At 35.4% G+C, this 22961-nt stretch overlaps 1 protein-coding gene across 7 annotated transcripts in view; it reads left to right on the plus strand.

Moving 5' to 3' along the window:
* SPARC (secreted protein, acidic, cysteine-rich) overlaps window positions 1-22961 on the plus strand; it is a 50788-nt gene that overhangs the window by 19738 nt on the left and 8089 nt on the right. The window contains exons 1-2 of one of the 7 annotated variants that reach the window (XM_073960626.1): window positions 2475-2700; window positions 18142-18186. The exons of 2 other annotated variants lie outside the window; for them this stretch is intronic. Coding sequence is in view for 1 of the 5 variants with exons in the window: in XM_073960621.1 (XP_073816722.1) it covers window positions 16926-16978 (53 nt within the window). In the remaining 4 variants the exon portion in view is untranslated. Of the gene's footprint in view, window positions 1-2473; window positions 2701-16916; window positions 16979-18141; window positions 18187-22961 lie in introns of those variants that run through there. 4 more of the 7 variants (XM_073960624.1, XM_073960623.1, XM_073960622.1 and 1 more) reach the window with 4 other exon arrangements.

Raw genomic sequence — 22961 nt, forward strand, 5'->3', positions numbered from 1 at the left:
TGTAGTGTGTTCGGCTACAAATCAGAAGTTTCTAAAAGTAGATTTTTTTTTTTGCTTATAACTTATTTTTCATCTTCCAGTGGCCATGGAATAACTAGTTATTCTAGTGGTCATAGAATAACTAGTAATTCAGTGCGACATGCCCTTGTTAAAATAATGGGTTAGTAGGGGGATTTGTAAGTAGTTACGGCTGCCAAAAATCCCTTATAAAACCCATTATTTTGGGAGGATTATTTTTGCTGGGAATAATTAGTATTTTTATACATGGATGGTATATTTGTGATACCGTTAGCAACACATCAAAGTGTTAAATTTCTTTATATTCTAATTATACTAATTAATTAAAATCATTTCATTCATTAAATAAAGAAATGTGTACTTTCTCTTATTATTCATATGTTGTACATTAAAAAATAAAGATATCGCTATTTTGATATTAAAATATGCATTTTGCGTGTGTGATAGCAGTTGATCTGTACAGCTAATGCTAATGTTTTTTACCCTGCATATGCAGAAACTAAACTCTAAACAATTTTTGTCGAGGGCTCTGATATTAGATTACTTTACGAGGTTTTCCAAAGGTTGGTCAGAAAATTTTCAAAATTGGCGTTAGAAATTTATCTAATTTTCAGCAACATTTCTTTTAAGAGTTTCTGTACACTTTCCTGCGTTTGTTTTCGAAAAATTTCCGAGTATTCCGCACATACTCTAATGGGAAATTTTGATTCGCTTCACTTTCTCGCAAAGAAAATTCCCGAACTTTCGCTGTTAGATTATTTTAAGGCAAATGAGAGTTTTTGGAAATTTTTGTTTTTATAAAAGCAAATATGATAACGACATTGTTTACAATTTCTCTGTTCCAGAACCTGCAAGAAGCTACTATTTTTTACTACGATAGCATTTTTTCCTTTATGTTATCGGAAAAAATAAAAAATATTTTCAAAGAAAAGTACAAAGAATTGTTTCTATACCCAGATTTTCACTTCTATCAGGGCAACGCTGTTAAAAACTAGTATAATATAGGACAACACGGACTAATACTGGACTTTCCATATATCATTAGATTGTTTGTACGTACTCTGAACATACCCCTTAATGATTTTTCATAATCATTTTTTGGAAAATAACTTCAAAAACTAGAAATTTCTAGCCAAATTGCCTGCAAATAGCAAAATTACGTCAGGAACATCATTCTTTCTGTCGGAATCAATGACAAAACTACTGAAAACGATAGGGAACCAATTATTCCACCATTCTGATTGCTAAAATGGCATATAAAGCGAAAAATTTCGAAATTATTAATCGATTATTGTGGTGCATTTTGTTTTAATGCTCATATTAAAAATGCCAATTTTTTTGTTTTCCCGACAAATGTAAGTATAACGGTACTGTAAACGGAATACTCGTATATTTGTATGCCATCTTAAAGACAACTTTTCATCCTACAAAATGTTTTTTGAATTTTTAAAAAATCTCAATTCGTTTCCAAGTTATCAACGTTTACATTTTTTATTTCAGATTGCATCATTTTTAGTGACAGTCACTGTACATTTCGTTATTTCTATACCATATAAATCAAAAAAATAACATATGGAAAATTTGTTAGGAAGGACTGTGCTTTGTAATTTTATAAATATGCTATTCAGCGGGCAGCAGTTTCTAATGCCCCAATCCACATTGTAATAATATAAAGTTCAACAAATATTTTGAATAAAGTTTCTATTTAATTAGTGAGAAATTCGAATCAAATCCGAATAAACATTGAGAATTTTGTGCGAAAGTATTCAGATATATGATCAAATATCAGAATAGATTCGATTTTCGGAAGGAACTTCTCGAATTTCTTAGAATTTGTTGCGAAAATGAAAATTTCGCTCAGAATTTTCCGCAAAACTTCTTTCGAATTATAAACGAATTCGTGTGGAAACTCGAATGTTCTTTTTGAATTTCCTTCGACAAAACGTTCCGAATTCTGTACATACATATTTTGCATGCGAATACAGAATCAGAAATGGAAACTTGTGCAGAGATTTCGTCCGAATTTGATACGGTCTTGGCAAAAATTATTTAGTGAGACGTCTCCGCAAATATCAATGAAACTGATGATCCGAAATGACCCTACTAATAAATAAACGATTTTTCCATTGGGGGGACCAATTTTAACGAAGTTATGAGTATTTCTTTGCATATAGTTTTTACATACTTCAAATTTTTTAAGGAGCAATATCTCTGGAACCGGCAATTTCTATTGAATTATCGAGGTTTTCGATTTACCCATGCTTGAACACCATCTTTGACATAGAATATTTTGCTGGGTTATTGTCGTTATTTTTCGAGTGTAGAGACCACCAATACAAGCAAACAACAAATTCTGATTGAAAACAGAATCCATTTTTTTACTGGAACCATGTCTTTACTTTTTTCTCTCATTCTCTCTCCTGGACGACAATTGACCACAAATTTTCCCCCAATTCAGTTTCATTCTGTTTGTTGGATCACATAGTTCGAGAGTTGTTTTGTCGCGGTATCAGTGCGTCGTTTGCTGTTTCAATTTCATTCATTGTCCATACACTTGTTGGATACAAACAAACACCAGTGTTGTAGGTTGGTAGTTGCAATCATCAATTTCTCGACTTTGTTTATATTAAAAACGTTGATCTGTGTTCATCCGGTCAAAAATATTGAAGAAGTTTATTTTTAGTAAGTAAATGCAACTCATTTGTATAATAGTTTGATGTAAAGGGGATCGGATTAAATTGAAATTGCATCATGATACACTAGTTTTTCAAAAAAAAGCGAGAAGTGTTAAGAATATCAATTGCAAACATGAACATATTCAATTCACAATGCTTTTATGTTCACAAATCTTAAATTTCATGCTACCCAATTAATTGAACTCTTTCGAAAACATGAAACTTTTTATTGTCTTCTCTACAAGAGTTAAGTGCATAATTTATGTATTCTCTCTATGCAAGGCCAACAATCATATCAATTATATGCACAGATGTCATAGATACACAGTGACAAAATATAGATACAAGGACTAGAAATGTATTGTCATAATTAAACCTGCATGTACATATAAACCTTCACTGGATTTAAGAATAAACCATGGCACAATTACCCAGGTAGTGGCATCGCAAAATTTTAAATATGTTATGTCAAAACTTTCTTTATGTTGTTGGGGAAATTACAACAAAAATATTTTTTTATAAAGGGATTTGACTTTTCATATTCGATCAGCTGGTGTGATACCACTACCTGGTAGTTCTGCCATGGAATAAACTTTTCTCAGAATCATAATTAAAATAAAATTAAACATTAAAATTAAATATTTTTGTCGGTGTACTGTCAAACTTTCTCAGTATGCATTTCAATTTATATCCATCATTCTTTATTATTTTAAATAAATTGTGCAGCGTCATACAACATAGGAAATTTCAATTATTGGAACACGCATATCATCAAGTGATAGGTGCAGTTTTAACTAAAATTGATCAATATTCATTGTGATTTATGTGAACAATTTCAAGGTCTATTAGATTTTAATTAGTAAAGTACATCGCCTGTGACATAATGAAAAGAAGCAAACCCAGTACGATTTGCAAAGATTGAACTAAATCGAGGAATTCTTTTAAGTCTGTCAGTAAGGACTTACAACTGATAAAAGGAGGACTACCTGCTGTAAATATTTCGAAACGATCCTTGCCATGTCCCTTATCTGCACATTTGAGAAAAATGTTTAAATGTTGTGTGAGAGGTTCCAGAAGTAGTGGGCCGATATAGTCCATATGATTTAAGTGTGAGAGAAATATTACGATGCGCAAAGTTTGGACCAATGTCAATGCACCTTGGGCACTCTAGTTGGTCACCGTGGATTTTTTTAGAGCTCTTGGAAAGCTATTAAAAAGACCACAAGAAATATTTTCGGTAACAATTTGGGCATAAGTTCAATGTTTGGACTGGATTCGGGTCGATCATAAAAAAATAATTTAAACGAAAATTTTGTTCGCGTAGCCGAGATTTGTTCCTGTCCGTAGGAGAAAGTCTAAAATCACCGGCCGAAGGAGGGCTATAAATGGAAATTTTTCGATTTAAACTAATATGGGAAAGTATGGACTTCCTTCCTATAATATATGGGAGGGGAACTTTTTTCTTGATGTGTGCGTTTTATCCAGTCAAAAAGGCGTTGGTTTGAATCATATTGTCATGGTGCACAAGGTTTCGTCTTCTCTTTTTCGTTTTTCGAATTTTTCAGGAGGCTTCAGGCAAACAAATTGTAGTTTACCCCTCTGAATAACCGAATTAACACAGGGTCAGTTTAGCCGAAGAAACAGGCTGCCATTTGCTTGGATGTGTTTCTTTCATGAACAACTTTCGTTGGATTTGGCTCGCCTTCGAAAGCCCGCATAGTTCCAAGATTCGTCGTATGTGACGATCTCATAAACATCGTTTGAAGCACCGCGATCGTATTTATTCACTTACACTGTGAACACAAATTTTGGGGCAGAGATAATTCCTTTTGGAGATGAAAGCCCTTGGTGAGAATATTAAGAACCCCGAAGGACAGATCCGCCGGGAGTCGAACTTCCGCGTTATGTCGTGATGAGGTTTTTCTAGAGACCCTGTAAGCTATCAGGAATTAGCGTTATATCTTTGTTCACTGTTGCTTTAGCTTATTTTTGAGATGACATGTCTTCAGTCAAATCGAATGAGGATTATTTTCGTAGAGCACTTCGACCTTTTAACTCGCTTCCTTCAATGTCCTTTTCGTCCTTTATTTTAAGAGCCGTTATAAAAGTACCACAAGATGACGTTTTTCAGCTTTGAAATGTTCTGCAAAAATTTCGCTCGGAAAATTTTTTGTACGGCTCTCATTGACAACTAATCGATTTTGTCGATTTTTCTGAACGAACATTTTTGAGGGGGAGGTACCTGATGGAGTGGACCGATATGGCTTATCTTCGAACTTAGACTATGTTTGGACAAAATATTACGAAGGCCATATTTTGGACCGAGATTTATCTTGCGCTCCAACCACTACACACTGTATCATAGGGGTTTTTTGCACCTTTCGGGCTATTTTCTCAGGAAGTATGGACTTGCCCCTAATGAAACTTGTACCGTCGTATGCGGGACAGTGAATACAAGTTGTTGCAACAAGAGTTATGGTGCGACAAATTTTCCGAACATTTTCGAACTTTTGTGGGGGAGGTACCGGAAGGAGTGGACCGATGTAGCCCATCTTCGAACTTAGACTAAGTTTGGAGAAAATGTTACGAAATCCAAATTTTGGACCGAATCGGTTGATCCATTCGAGAGTTATCGTGCGCTCCAGCCAGACAGACAGACGGACGGACATGGCTAAATCAATTCCATATTGTTAGAAACGGATTTCGTCCAAACATACTTGGGGTCTAAAACCATTATTTCGATGAGGCCCATTTTGCCCGTATGAAAGTGTACGTACCCTCGTTAGCATAAATGCTGAGGGTATAAAAATCGGAACAAATCGTTGAAGGAAACGAGTTTTTATGTTAATTTTCAATTAGTGATTTTACAACACAATGTAGAGCTTAATGCTCAAAGGAGAAGTTAAAGAATACACTTCAGCATTGAAGTTTAAAGTATAATTTTTTAATATATCCACTGTATCTACCTCAAACGGATGCTGACATTTTGAAGACTGAAAATGAATTTTTGCTCTAATCGGGACGCGCAGATAGATTTATCTAAAGGTATATTACTTGATTGTAGTACTCGCGATTTCGCGTTTTTTAATGTACAGCATGAGTGTGTAGCCTTTGTAGGATCACAATAATCTGCGCCCAAACCCGCCCAAATTTTTCTAAAAAAACCTGTTTTTTTGTTTTAAATTTACAAACGCTCTTCGAATTCCATGGAAACCCACGTAAATTTAGTTTTTTTACGTTCTGAATCTAATAAGCTACGGCACGTCTAAATCCGTCCACTATATCAGCGGTTATAATACCTCTCAAATTTCGAATATCTGCAACAAATCTTTTTGAAAACATCGCGAATTTAAAAGCGTTTTTGATGTGTCATTTCTACTCAACAATAGAGAGCGATACGCCTGCTTAAAAAGTGCGAAAGCAGATATTTAAAAACTATAGCGAATCCGGAGATACAATTGATTTTTTTTTCTAAAAATTAGGTGCGATGCTACATCCGCGGTTCTTGATGGATCGCAATGAAACGACATAAAATGATGTATTTTTTAAAGGTTATAATCGAAATCGGATGCGGATAAAATGCAAATGAACTTCGTGGAAATTATGGCCATTTTACTGTATTTTGCGCCCTAATATTCAACAGATGGTACATCGTGGCCGACAAATAGAATTTCACAAACTGTACATCAAATAAAAGGTATTGATTCGCTGTGATGGCAAATCAAATGTTGTAATATTCAACATAACATTATTTTAATGTTATGTCACAATTGCAATTTCTTATGATTTAATATAATGCTCTAAAAAATATTCGCCAATAAGAAAACTATAAGCGAAAAATTTGTTGCAATGGAATATCTTCATTATTGCGTGAAATTTTGACGAAAACAACCAAGAACTCAAACATTTTTTCTTCAACTTTTCCCATAAAACCATAAAAAATAAAATTAGAATAATATGATTTGTACTTTGTTCGTCATATTGTTTTCGTATTTTTGCAAATAACATGCTCCAACCTTCACGACTTAGGTTTCATTTTATTCCTCACAATGTCTGGATGCTGTTTTAATTTTTTTATATATTGTTTCAAAAATATGTTTGTAAATACGTCAAATTATTGAGACTTTTCGATTTTTTTTTCATCATCGAAAAGGGTACGTATTCAGTTCACGATAATAGGATATAACAGCTTGCTATATTAAGCCGCGATTTTTTTTAATTTTTTCTAATTATCATAATTAAAACGGTTATATCTTTTGCGCACAACGAACAAAGTTGGTAACAAAAACAGATTTTGAATAACTATTTATACCCTACACCACACTGTGGTAAGGGGTATATTATGTCTTTGTGCATTTGTATGTAACATACAAAAGGAAACGTAATAGACCCATAGTTCCTTTTGGGGATATACATATAATAACTTTCTGAGTCGATTTATGCATGTCCGTCTGTCCATGTATTTTTATTCGCAACGTACAGGGCGCATTTTTTGTCCGATTCAGCTGAAATTTTGGTAATATAATTTCTTTAGCCATAGGAAGAACGCTATTGCTTTTGGTGAAAATCAGTTCAGATTTGGATATAGCTCCCATATATATTTTCGGACGATTTGACGTATTTGCTGCACCAAACACGCTATATATGTTTGATTTCGATGAAATTTGGAATGTGTGACTGAATTCGGTCTAGAAATAAGTGTGCCAAATTATATCGAAATCGGTTCAGATTTGGATATAGCTCCCATATATGGATATTATCGGCCGATTTCACGTATTTGCTGCACCAAACACGCTATATACCTCCGATGTTGATGAAATTTGTAATGTGTGACTGAATTCGGTCTAGAAATAAGTGTGCCAAATTATATCGAAATCGGTTCAGATTTGGATACAGCTCCCATTATATTTTCTGCCGATTTGACGTATTTGCTGCACCAAACAAGCTATATACCTCCGATGTTGATGAAATTTGGAATGTGTAACTGAATTCGGTCTAGAACTAAGTGTGCCAAATGACATCGAAATCGGTTCAGATTTGGATATAGCTCCCATATATATTTTCGGCCGATTTGACGTATTTGCTGCACCAAACACGCTATATACGTCCGATTTTGATGAAATTTGGAATATGTGACTGAATTTAGTCTAGAAATAGATGTGCAAAATTCAATTGAAATCGGTTCATATTTGGATATAGCTCCCATATATATTCTCGGCCGATTTCACGTATTTGCTGCACCAAACACGCTATGTATGTTTGATTTCGATGATATGTGGAATGTGTGACTGAATTCGGTCTAGAAATAAGTGTACCAAATTATATCGAAATCGGTTCAGATTTGGATATAGCTCCCATATATATTCTCGACCGATTTCAGGTATTTGCTGCACCAAGCATGCTATATATGTTTGATTTCGATGAAATGTAGAATGTGTGACTGAATTCAGTCTAGAAATAATTGTGCAAAATTCAATCGAAATCGGTTCAGATTTGGATATAGTTCCCATATATATTTTCGCCCGAGCTGTCCAATTTTTATGAAATTTGGAATGTGTGACGGCATTTTGTCTAGTAACAAGTGTACCATATTATATAGAAATCAGTTCAAATTGATACATATCTCCTATATTTTATATATTTATTCACAGTGGTATCAAAGTAGTATCAAAAAAAACATTTTTTTTTAATTTTTTTGAAATGAAAAACATTTTTAGACATTTTTCCTGATATGCCTTCGTTAACATAAATGCAGAGGTTATAAAAATGCTATACATACATAGTTTGAATAGTACCTATATCAATTTGTATCTAAAGGGTCTAAATCTGTTTTACAATGTTTATGGATATATCAAAATGCTGGGATTTCTGTATAGTGGATATAGCTTTTTCTATGTCTGCAGTAGTCTCAAATTTGTTTTACGTTATGATATAGCATCCATAGAACGGTACCTCCCGATTTTCGGTATCACTATGCAACACTGAAAATGCAAACAACTTCTAGTATGCATTTTTTGAAAGTACATCTTTAGACTACAAACACCCTAGTAGGGGTTTGTCCTGTCAGATCCAGTTCGGGATTTATGTCATCATCTAAACCGGGCTAAATCTACACTTTTTTTTTGCATTTATCAGGACTTTATCCCATAAACGAATAGGAATTTGGCCTTGCTGTCTTTAGCAATATAGTAGCCCTAAACTAGTAAAACTTATCTTTTGAAAAAAAAAAAAACTATATAAGAAAAACTCCATCTAGGGCATCTAAATCTACAAAATATAGACAATTTTACATAATTTCTGAAATTCTGGTCAGTATCGGCTAAACTATTGGGAGTTGTACGAAGTAACCTTTCGCAAAAATCTTCCAAATAAAGTTCTCAACAATTCTTTAGAACATTCTGAAACTCTAAAATGCTTACTTCATATTGTTTCAGTGGTATTTTGCATCATATCTTACAGTTTATTCTCGCATTTCGGATTTCACTACATTATTGACATTTTGATTAAATCATCGTTGAAAAATGTACTGAAAACAACGGCATAGAAGCATTTTACAACAATGACGTGTTCTGAAGAGTTGTGTATTACATTCCAGCCCCCCTATTCAGTAACTTTTTAACAACTTCACTCATTGTTTATTTTACAACAATTTCATTTGTTTGTTTTGTAGTTGTTACAAAAACAAAAGAAATTTTAACAACTTTTCAATCGATAAAAGTTACAGAATAGGCCTACAGGAAATGTTTTTCCAAAAAAAAAAAAAAATAATTGTTAAATATTGAATTTTCTTCGACCTTTTTTTTATACAATGTTGTTTGCATTAAATCAATGACCTCGAGCTTGATTTAATGCAAACAACAAAAAAAAATATTCAGAAAAAATTAACGTTTTTGGAGATACGGTGCGAAATGTATAAACATTGTGAAATTTTTGCATATATTTTGAAATTTGAGGCAATAAATGTAGTTTTTCGTGTTCATTATTTCTCCATATATTTTATTCTTGTCCTTATCTACAAATTTGCTTCAGAGGTCAGAAGAAGATTCGCTTTGGTTTCAGAGATATAGCCCCGAATTTCTTTAAAAACTCAATATTTAACCATGTTAAGATGGGGCCATAAAATCCGAGCTGGATCTGACACAACAAAACCCAACTAGGTTTTCTTGTCGTTTGGGTCTGTACTTTCAAAAAATCCTCAGTTCGAATTGTTTGCACAAGATCACCTTAAAAATGTTGCACAGTGTATTTTAATGGTTGTGCCTTCAATATCCAACAGTATGAGCAATTGGCATTTAGTCTTGGGTGGGGGTATAAAACTTTCCTCCTGAAATTTGTCGGTATACATACATATGTACGTCCACGTCTTAATATAGCCCTCGTAGAACGATCCATTCCGATATTTGGTATATTGACAGTTTTCTAGTATTTATGGCTGAAATCTTGTATTAGCCCAGCAAAAATTTGGTCATTATGTAACCCATTACAAATTACACGGTAACTAGCTAGTTATTCAGAGCGCAATGCCCTTGTTAAAATAATGGGTTAGTAGAGGGTTTTGTAAGTATTTACGACTGCCAAAAAGTACTATAAAAACCCTTTATTTGGTAATCATTCTTTTGCTGGGAAGTCTTGGGATGGGTTTATAAAATATACCAGAACTAGTTATAGAATAACTAGTTATTCAGAGCGAAATGCCTTTGTTAAAATAATGTCTACTAACCCATTATTTTAACAAAGGGTTTTGTAAGTATTTACGACTGCCAAAAAGTACTATAAAAACCCATTATTTGGTAATCATTTTTTTTTGCTGAGAAGTCTTCGATGGGTGTATAAAATATACCAGAAGAGAATTATTTGTATAGGTGCACGTTTTAATATAGCCCCCATAAAACGGTACCTCCCGATTTTCGGTATTTTGAAGGTTGAGGCCTCACTACGCCAACGAAATGATTAATATTTGGTATTTAGCCTTCTCTGGAGGTATACAACTTTCCACCAGAAATTTGTCGGTATAGGCCCATATCTTCATATAGCCCCCATAGAACGGTACTACCCGATTTTCGGTATTTTGATAGTTTTAGCCACATTATTCGACCAAAATGACAAAATGACTTTTTTAATTACAAAAAATCTTCGATTATTAAACTCAACTCCAAAGAGAAAATTAATAAAATTACTGAAATTTGTTTTTTAGTCTTCGCCATGGGTACAGGACATAATGACAGGTACAAAATATCCATTGCAAAAAATCAGGCAGTATATTTCCACGTTTTGGTTTAGCCCCGATATAATGGTACCACCCGATTTAAGATTTTTGATGATTTAATCACATTTTTCTACCGAATTGGTTATTAATGGGAATTTTGTGTTTAGGTCTACCACTCCTAATATTGTTTTGTCTGCAGCCATTTGATTTGGTCCGAAACTAAAAGTCCAGTGTGGTTATGAGGCGCTCAGCGCCAAAACGGCCTAACCTACATGTTCAAAATAATCAAACAGACTACAAAGATCTATCCGAAACCTTTTTTTAACATGTGGGTTAGGCCGTTTTGGCGCAGAGCGCCTCATATATTCCTTTTCTTTCTACTTTTTTCAAAGTTGTCATGGTATTAAACCGGGCATCGATGTTCATACATTTCCCATCATTACTGTAGGGTATTCGTATAGGAAGACTTTTCGATTATACAATTGTTCTCTATTTTATATTCCCTCCTCATCTACTCGAATATTTTACACATGATGAGATCAGAAAAAATTAAAACAAAGATTTCCAAGAAATCAAAACAAAACAGAAGAAATGAGAGCATCTGCATAGTGGATGAATGCATCGACTTAGGGGTACAGAAAATTATTTTAAGTATTACTGCATGGATGGATGGATGGCTGATGTTATTGCTACATACAATGATTGCATACAACCATTTGTGGTATGTGTACCAAAGCATGTTGTGTGCTACAAAATATTCATAATTTTGTGTAGAACAAAAATAAAAAATAAAAAAAAACGAAAAACAAACGGAAATAAATGTACTTGCTCCATACATATATAATACTCTCCTATTTTTATTAATTTTTACTGATAACTAATATTTCTAATAAAGAGCAAACGAAAGAGATAAGCTATAATTTATATTTTTATACCTACAGGATGGCATTTACCATGAGAAAAGGGTTATTGCTTTGTATTAAATTTCAAGTGACAACTTATACATACATACATTATTAGCTTATTAGAATATTATATTTCATTGACACGATAATATTGTAGCATATTTCACAGATACATAACGAGAGATTGCGGGAGAGAGAAGATAATTTCTTATCGTAGATGATGATGATGATGAACAAGTCCCATAAATGATGAACAACATTAATGTTCATACAATTTGTATTTCAGGGACATGGCATACATATTCGTTGGTTGTCTCATTTCAAAATGACGTGGTTTTTAAGCAGCCCCAGTATGTTCTGAAGATTTATTTCCTTTTCTAAACCACACATGTGTTCCAGCAATTAAACAAAAAATAATTATCGTGTATGTCATGACTGTAATGAAATCTGTTAGAGAATCTTATAGTTTACTCACATGTATGATTTTTTAAAAAAATATTGTATCTTTGTTTCTGTATACTAAACACTATCCATGAGGTACGAAATCTTAGCCATTTTGGTTAAATAATGTGGCAAAAAACAAACTGCAAAATACAAATACAATCGCAAGGTACCGTTACATGGGTGCTATATCAAAACATCGACCGATATAGCCAATTATCAATACCAAACTTATCTACCAAATTGTAAACTGTATCTTGCAGGGTTGTCAGATATAGTGATTTCTCGCCAAACGTGGCGAATTTTTGGCGGTTTATGGAATAGTTGGCGATGTTTTTGGCTAACTTTTGGAAATTTCCTCTTTTTTATTAATTACGAAATTTTTTTGTATTTTGTCAAATTTTAGTCCTATCTCAATTTGTCTATTGCTAAAGAGTTTACCACAGACGGGGTGTATAAACCCCAACTTTTGAAAATTCCACGAGTTTTGGTGTTTAAACATTACAAAAATTGCACGAGTTGGGGTATATTAAACCCCAACTTTTGAAAATTCCACGAGTTGATTTAAAACTTTAAAAAATTCCACGAGTTGATTTAAAACTTTAAAAAATTCCACGAGTTGATTTAAAACTTAAAAAAATTCCACGAGTTGGGGTTTAAACTTTAAAAAAATCCACGAGTTGGGGTATATTGAACCCCAACTTTTTAAAGTTCCACGAGTTGGGGTTTATACTTTAAAAAATTCCAAGAGTTTGGGGTACATTAAACCCCACCTTTTAAAAATTCCACGAGTTGGGGTATATTAAACTTCAACTTTTAAAAATTCCACGAGTTGGGGTATAATCTTTAAAATATTCCACGAATTGGGTTTTAAACTTTAAAAAATTCCACGAGTTTGGGGTATTAAACCCCAACTTTTGAAAATGGGGTATATTAAACCCCAACTTTTAAAAATTCCACGAGTTGGGGTTTAAACATTAAAAAATTCCACGAGTTGGGGTATATTAAACCCCAACTTCCATACAAATGGAATGATTCGAATTACAAATCGAATAATTCGAATTACAAATGGAATTCTCGAATTACAATTAAAATAATTCGAATTACATCTAATGTTTGGTTTACATTCGTCGCCTTTTCGTGATTTCGAAGGCGTTTCGTGGTTTCGCGCGGAATCAAGCAAAATTTATCATGATTTTGCATACAAAAACGATATCGTCTCATTTCGTGATTTCAGCGAAATCAACATCGAAATCTCAGTATACATGATATACAGCCCTGTTTTTGCCTAACAAATTACCAAAAGTTGCAACACTTTTCACGTATCAGAATAAACAAGGTAGATGTTCAATTGCTGCAACAAAAAATTTTAGTATCGAAATTTGTAAACATGTGAAAAAATATTAAATTAGTTTGTTACAATTCTATTTTTCATTGTGTTACCGTACTTTTTAATGGTAATGTTAGAAAAAACAGCGAATTGTCAAAAATTTCTTCCCCATACAAATTTCTTAAAAAAATTACGGAAATCGGAAAAACTCCAGCAGAAGTGTCAAAATTAACATATCAGCTATCGTATTTAGATGCCAATGAACATGCTGCTAGTTTCTACTAGGCCAAAATTGTATGGCAGAAAACAGGAGAAGAGGGTGATATTCGGCGCTATTTTGGTTTAAAGAGAAGTGCAAGTCTTGCTAGATTTCGGAGTACGGGAACGCATTTTTAGCACTAAACGGGAAAACCGCTGCATGTAGTAATATTTTGCAAGTTCTGAACACAAATGTTCGGAAAAATTGTGAGCAGATAACTCTTTAAGGGAGTGACCGATTGGGTCCATACTTTGCACATCCTTATATATCTACCAGATATAGATCAGGTTCGAATATGGACCATATTTGTCCAATCCTTCAAGTACCTACCACACAAAATTTCGTATAAATTCACTTTAAGACATGTTCTCGAATCAATTTGATTTTTGTTGATGCAACTTTCATTCGCAGCCTCAATTACGATAGTAAAAGTTTTTTCAGGGGCAAAACAACACGTCTTAAGAAAACAGCCCGAAACGTGTAAAACCCCCTATACCACCGTATGTAGTGGCTGGAGACCTCGAACCGAATATTGCGTTCGTGCCCACTTTGGATATCGTAATATTTCTTCGAATTTTAGATGAAATTCGAAAGTGGTGCTTATAGGTCCACTCCTTCCGATACCTCTTTACAAAAGTTCGAAAATATTCGCTAAAATAGTAAGCGCGATATCTCTTAAACACAGCAACCGATTTGGTCCAAACGTGTCTTTAAATATTTTGTCCAAACTTAGTTTATGTTCGAATGTGGGCCCTATCGGTTCAATCCTTGGTGTACCACTTACATAAATGTTCAACATTTTTGTGTGGTTAAGGACCTGTTCGAGGAGCCGTTGGACATTTTTACCGAAGGTTTTCCTAGTGGCCCTGTTTACAGTGGCCCAAAAGCCCTATCTATCGATACCCCCGCACATTTTTGAGCTTTAATCCAATTTATATTTTTGTCAGTTCATACGCCCAAAATTTTGGAAACCCCAATAAATGTTTTTTTTTTTGGGAAAAAGTGTTTCACTTCACACAGGCTGACGGTATATCTCTGTCGGCAAAACCGACTCATACTTTTTATACCCTCCACCATATGGAGGGTATAATTAAATTTGTCATTCCGTTTGTAACACATCGAAATATTCGTCGGAGACCCTATAAAGTATATATATTCTTGATCAGCATAAAATTCTATGTCGATTTGACCATGTCCGTCTGTCCGTCCGTCCGTCCGTCCGTCAGTCCGTCCGTCTGTCTGTCTGTTGAAATCAAGATACAGCTCGCAATATTAAAGATAGAGAGTCAAAATTTAGTACAGAAGTTTCTATTACTTGCAGGATGGTTGGTATTGAAAATGGGATATATCGGTCAACGTTTTGATATAGCCCCCATAGAACGGTACCTCCCGATTTTCGGAATTTTTAAGGTTTTAGCTTCATTATCCTACCCAAATGGCTGGAATTTGGTATGTTGTCTTCTTTAGGAGTATAAAACTTTCCCCCAGAATTTTGTCGGTATCGGTCCACACCTTCATATAGCCCCCATATAACGGTACCTCCCGATTTTCGGTATTTTGAAGGTTTTAGCTTAATTTATCTACCAAAATGGCTGAAATTTGTTACGTAGTCTTCTTTAGGGGTCTAAAACTTTCCCCCAGAATTTTGTCGGTATCGGTCCACACCTTTATATAGCCCCCATAGAACGGTACCTCCCGATTTTCGGTATTTTGAAGGTTTTTGCTTCATTATCACACCGAAATGGCTGAAATTTGGTACTTAGTCTACGTTGGTGGTATAAAACTTTCCCCCAGAACTTTGTCGGCATCGGTCCATGCCTTCATATAGCCCCCATAGAACGGTACCTCCCGATTTTCGGTATTTGAACGTTGTGGCCTCAATATTCCATCGAAATGACTGAAATTTGGTATTTAGACTTCGTTGGGGGTACTCAAACTTCCCCTTTAAATTTGTCGGTATAGGTCCACGCCTTCATATAGCCCCCATAAAAAAGTACCTCCCGATTTTGCGTATTTTGAAGGTTGTGGCTTCAATATTCCACAAAAATGGCTGAAATTTGGTATTTAGTCTTCAATGTGATATAAAACTGTTCGCCAGAAATCTGTCTGTACAGGTCCACTCTTTCATATTGCCCCATTTCTGACTAAAATTCGTCAATATAGGTCCACGTTTCGATATAGCCCCCATAGAACGGTACCTCCGGATTTTCGTAATACTGAAGATTGTGACGTCAATATCCAACCAAAATGGCTGAAATTCGTTATTTCGTCTTCCAAGAGTTATAAAATATTCCAGAAGAGTATTATCTGCATAGGTCCACGTCTTCCTATATCCCCATAGAAGCTTACTTCTTGATTTTCAGTATTTTACTTCTTGATTTGGTATTTAGTCTTCTTTGAGCCTAAAAACTTTCCGTCAGAAATTTGTCGGTATAGATTGACGTTTTGAAATAGCCCCCATAGAATGATGCCTCACATTGTTTTACCGAAATTGCTGAAATTCAGTATTAAGTCTTCTTCATACACGAAAGGAAACTAATTATTCCATTTTACTTCAATACAACTTGTGGTGGAGGGTATAACAAGTTCGGCCCGGCCGAACTTAACGCCGTTCTTACTTGTTTACTTGTTAAATATGTTTTTTCTCCAAAACTACTAAATCGATTCTCATGTCTTCAGTATGGTCAGTTGCTTTGTGTTTTTTAAACTTCGTCGAAATATTTCAGTTGCACACTCATGCATTGTACTCGAAAATGCAACTAAATGCATCAGAAATAACAATTATACATGTTTGCTTTGTTTTGAAACACATAGCTTCGCAGTTGTTAAGGGTGGTGTACCTTCCCACGTCTATTTTGAAACGCCTTATGTGTATGCCAAGCTTATGATTATATCGGTTTTAGCATTAGTTTTGGGAGCCAATGGGGATGCGTCCCGGACCCCTAGGTATTAGGTATAGGATATTTGGAATCAAAACCCGGACTACGCGCATTTTTTTAAATATGTTATATATTGAAATCTTATGACCACTCCCACTCTTTTCAAAAACTACTGAACCTAATTTAATTAAATTTTCAGAAAATGTTCAGGAATGTGCCGTGGTCCAAAATACTATATATTTGTTGACGAATTACGGGGTTATAAGTAAGTACGTTACATCTCGAAAACTAACGAACCGATTTTCATAAAATTTTATGGAATGTGCCGTGGTTGATGTTGGCAAGAATTTCGGACGATATATTTACAAATTTCCTTAAATGGTGAGGTTCAGCAGTCTATCAGCCATGAAAAATTAAAAACATATAATTCTCAATAAGCGGGAGAATTGGACTTTACCATTTTCTTTAACTTTTATAATTACATCGCTTTGGGATAAAGGTAGGAGACATGGACGATAATACATCCTAAACAGCATCAATGGGCGAAAAAATCAAAAAAAGTCCGTAAGAGAAAAAAGGTTAGAGACAAAATCTGTTGATAAATTAAAAATCCTCAATGAATAAACCGGTTTGACAATGGAACCAAAGAAATGAGGTACAAAATATCTATTTTGGAATTGTCCATAAAAAGTTGTCATTAAAACTCAATACGACGGTCCACCAACGCGGACTCGGGTCTAGTTGTGCTAGCGCTAGTTATAAAATAAATTTGATGAAGTTTGATGGATTTTATGTGTTCACAATATTTTTCTGTATGACTTCGTTCGAAATTCTTAGAAGATATGAGCCTGACAAAATGATCGCGTTTGACACCAAGGCCTGAAAATGTCGGTGTCCCATAACCCCGAAAGTTCATGTGATGGTGTCTTCTTATTTCTGCGTTATCAGAATAGGGTTAGTTTTTCATGACTCAAACAATTAAACACAGTGTACTTTATTCACTGTAAATGTACGAATATTTTAGTGTCATTAAAATAAGACCCAAACAAAACTACAGAGTGTGTTTTAAAATATTCCAAACGACAATAGCCTCTAAAGGTTTGTATTGAGTTGAAAAGGTCACAATTTGCGTAAATTTGAAAAACTATAATTTATGGAATAAATTTTCCGCCATCCATCCATCCATTTCTTGACATATATTCTTTACGCTAAAATGTAGAAATTGCAAATGTTTAACCACCCCAAATGAGAATGTGGATCCTTAAAATTTACTTTTTGTATCAATACTGACAATACCTTATTAAATAATATACTAACCTTTGTCGTATAACAATGGCGGAAATTGATGCCAGCTGTACCAACATGCATAATTGTTTAAAAAAATTGAGTTAAAGAGAAAGTATAAGAAATTATTGTCTTACCTTAAAGATCGTGGGAACTATTTGGTGAAAATCAGCAGGGGACGAATTAAAGGTAAAAAATACCACTTAAGGGTGGTTTTAAGCATTTTTAAAAAGAAGGCAAAATATAATAAGGATTAGGATGCATAATAAGGATTTAGTGCAATTGCATTTGTTCTTTTTTTTTTCATTTTTCAATCCCGACATAAATTTGTATTTTTATGTTTTTTACTTTAAAATCTTAATCTAGTTGACATTTTGGGATTTTTAAACTTGAGATTATAAACATTTAATATTCGTAACTTTAACCTTCAAAGAAACGTATGCAAATGTAAGGGGTCGATTATGGATAACAACTCAACTGTAGTTGCGTTGCCAGAAGAGAAAATCGTACAATTAAAATAAGTAAAACGACAGAAATGTTTTGAACCTTTAGCTACTAATTTAATTGTAAAAAAGTTTGAATTTCAATGCAAAAATGGAATTTTCTATCATTAAATTTGTTGTCGGCAACGCAGCTGGAGTTGGGTTGCTGTCCATAATCGACCTCTAAGAAACGTATGTAACGTTGAATTCGTGCAAGTCAGACAGACAACCGGTAACTCAGAATTGTGACCTATGACATATGTGTCGTTCCGGGTTCATAATATTCTTTTCAATGGCTTTCATCTCCAAAAGTATTTTTCACTTTGATCTTCGCAGACCCCGGTCCGCGTTGCACAGTGTCACGACCGTGGCCAAAAATGGTAAAAACTAAATACTTCGTTGAACAAATTTATTGATGGGGAGTGATAGAAAACATATTAATTAAGAAGAATCTGAATTTTGGTACTGATACGTGAAGTAGTTTTAGCTATATGAGGATTTAAATCCGACAATTTTAGTTAATACGTATTTTTGTGTGTTTTTTTCTAAAATTAATAAATTATATTATGCGTTAAATGGTTCCTAAGTTCTCTTGGGATGTAATAAACTTGTCTATACTTTTGTTTGCATGTAAATATTAATCATATGGTGTTTACATTTACCCAAACATGTATTACTAAGTTTATTAATTTTCTGAAGCAAATTTTAAATTGAGTGGAGTGGGAAAAAATTGTATAAAAGTGTATATCGATATTTTTTGCTGTATGAGTAGTAAAAAGTGAGTACTTCAAATATATAAAGGTCCCAGCTGCAGAGGTTTGCAGACGAACGTGTCATTTCTCTTTTTCAGCGACCACCTCACTGAGAGGATACCCCCTTTTTTAACAAATCGTTTTGCGGTGTTGGCTATAGCGCGAAAACGAATGAACCGATCATCATATATTTTTGTGGGCTTATTAAGTACCTAATAGTCTTGCTTTAAAACGAGAGAAATTAAAAAAAAAAAAATTTTTAAAAAAATTGTGAACTGCGAAAATCAAAATTCGATTTTTTACAAAAAATTGACCGTTTTTTGACCATTAATCTGTCAAAAAAATTTTTAAGGAAATTTCTCATGTATAAAGACAAGAGTTTGATATATCCAATATGCTCACAAACAATATGAAGACTTAACACCAAATTTCAGTCATATCGGGTGGATATTGGGGCCACAACACTCAAAATACCGAAAATGAGGAGGCACGGTTCTATGGGGGCTACAGGAAGACGAAGACCTATACCGACATATTTCTGGTGGAAGGTTATAAGTCCCCCAACGGAGACTTAATACCAATTTTCAGCCATTTCGGTGTGATAATCAAGGCTAAAAGCTCCAAAATACCGAAAATCGGGAGGTACCGTCCTATGGGGGCTATATGAAGGCGTGGACCTATGCAGACAAATTTCAAGGTGAAGGTATAATGCCCCATACGAAGACTAAATACCAAATATCAGCAATTTCGGTGTAATAATGAGGCTAAAATCTTTAAAATACCGATACTCGGGAGGTACCGTTCTATGGGGCCTACATCAAAACGTGGACCTAAGCCCACAATTCTCTGTTGGAATGTTTGATACCTCTGCCGAAGACTAACCACAAAATTTGAATACTTTAGGTTGGTCATTGTGTCTAAATCATTCAAAATACCGAAAATCGGGAGGTACGGTTCTATGGGGGCTATATCAAAACGTGGACCGACCAACCCAATTTTTTGTCCTGAAGATTGTAAGTCAATAATAGGTACGTGTACCAAAATTGATGCACCTACGACAACCCCTTCTATTTTTGGCCACAGTTAATATGAACTCGCGACATTGTGCGTTGCTGGCCCGTTGTAATGAGTTTCAATTCAAAAACAGGTATTTTCTACCTTACTTCTTCGGTCCATAGTCAAACCGAGGAGGATTTTAAATTTATCAACAGATTTTGTCTGCAACCTTTCTTTTCTCTTACGGACTGTCGGATTATTTCGCCCATTGATGCCGTTTAGGATTCATTATCGTCCATGTCCCCTTTCTTTATCCTTATCCGATCTAATTATAAAATTAAAAAAAAAAATGGTTAAGTCGAATTCTCCCGCTTTTTGAGTCTTATATGTGTTTTAGTTTTTCATGACTGATGGACCGTTGAACCTCACCACTTAAGGACATTTTTAAATATATCGTACCGTGCCATCTCCGAAATTCATGCCGACATGTACCTCGGCAAATTCTACAAAATTTCATGAAAATCGGTTCGTTAGTTTGTGGGTGACGTAGGGGATGGAAGATACCAAGCAACGGTCCTGACCGGTTTTAACATGGCAAAGCCCAGTATTTATCTTGGTCCCTCTTTCATCTCAAGTGGACACTGACCTCCCCGTGGTGTCACCTAGGGAACTGCCTTTAACACCCGTTAAAGGTAGTGAGCTAAAATGTGCCGCGCGTTCACCCATAAGAACGTTAAAAACTTGGGTTTGGGCGTCGGGTTAGTAACCCTCCCCTAGAAAAAACAGCCTACTATGAATAAACGAAAGAAACATATGACCGTTGCCCTGTCCATGACATTAAAATCATTCTAGGCGATTTCAATGCCAAAATTGGAAAGGAGAATATCTTTGGCCCAACAGTCGGGAAATTCAGTCTCCACAGTGAAACATCTGACAATGGTATGAGGCTGATAGACTTTGCAGCTGCAAAAAACATGGTAGTTAGCAGTACCAGATTTAATCATCTCGATATTCATAAGGGCACCTGGCTGTCTCCAGATAAGAAAATAAGAAATCAAATTGATCATGTTGTGATAGATGGAAGACATTCATCGAGCGTGTTGGATGTACGATCGTTCCGAGGCGCAAACATTGATTCGGACCACTACCTTGTTGCAGCAAAGGTACGCACCCGCTTAAACGTAGCAAACAAAGTACGAACAGACACAACACGAAAGTTAGACATCGGTAAGCTGCAATCACAACAGATAGCCACAGCATATTCCACTCAACTAGCCCAATTGCTTAATCAAAGCGTTCCTCATCCCGATAACATATCAGCGCAATGGCAAAGCATTGCCCACTCCATGCAAACAGCCGCAAAATCCATACTTGGATACCAGAGGCCTCCACCAAGGAATCCATGGTATGATCAGGAGTGTCGTGCTGCCACCGAAGAGAAAATGCGGCATATAGGGCTACTTTACAATCAGTAGCAACGCGTAGCGCACGAGAGAGAGATACAGGGAGAAAAGGAGAGAGGAGAAACGTCTTTTCCGCAGGAAAAAGAGAGAGTTGGAAAAGCGGGAGTGTGAACAAATCGAGATGTACAGGAGCCAGAATGAAGTCCGAAAATTCTACCAAAGAGTCAAGCATCAAACTGATGGCTTTGGTACAGGCACATTCTCCTGTAGAGACCAGCAAGGTAATTGGTAACTGATACAGATAGTGTACTCAGGATATGGAAAGAACATTTTTCAAATCTGTTGGTATCCAATAGCAGCGAAGACGACGAAGATACCACAGTCCCAATCCCAGAAGATGGTATTGAATGTATACCGCCCAGCCAAGATGAGGTAAAGACAGCAATAAATCGGCTGAAGAATAATAAGGCAGCAGGGGCCGATGGCTTACCAGCCGAGCTGTTCAAAACCGGAGGCGACACGCTGATAAGGTGTATTCATCAGCTAGTTAGCACCATCTGGCAGGAAGAACGAGTACCCGACGATTGGAACCTGAGTATCCTGTGCCCCGTCCACAAGAAGGGAGATAAGACTGTATGCTCTAACTATAGGGGCATAAGTCTACTCCCTATTGCCTACAAGATCGTGTCAGGGATATTGTGCGAACGACTAAAGCCTATGGTCAACGAGATAATTGGACCATACCAATGCGGCTTTAGACCTGGCAAGTCCACCATTGACCAGATATTTACCCTGCGGCAAATCCTGGAGAAGACCCAAGAGATGCAGATCGACACCTACCACCTTTTTGTCGATTATAAAGCAGCCTTCGACAGCCCGCTGCGTTCAAAGGTATTCCAAGCCATGTCTGAATTTGGTATTCCCGCAAAGCTCACCCGGCTTTGTAAAATGACTTTAACTGACACGAGGTGCTCAGTTAAAATAGGAAAGAACCTCTCCGAAGAGTTTGGTACCAAAAGAGGTTTCAGACAAGGAGACAGCCTTTCGTGTGACCTCTTCAACATCCTGCTAGAAAAGGTTATACGAGAGGCAAACGTCAAAAGAAGTGGCACAATCTACACCAATAGTCACATGTTACTTGCTTATGCTGAAGATATAGACATCATGGGCCGATCAGTAAAAGAAGTAACTGATACCTTTATAAAGGTCGAAGGAGAATCTGCAAAAGTGGGTCTGGCGGTAAACGGTGAGAAGACCAAGTTGATGGTGTCGACGCGCAATGCGTCCATTGAGCTCGGACCGACTGTGGAAGTTGGTTCCTATAATATTGA

This window comes from Musca autumnalis, unplaced genomic scaffold, assembly GCF_047663935.1.
Source record: "Musca autumnalis isolate F117 unplaced genomic scaffold, ASM4766393v1 scaffold_1, whole genome shotgun sequence".
Lineage (NCBI taxonomy): Eukaryota > Metazoa > Arthropoda > Insecta > Diptera > Muscidae > Musca > Musca autumnalis.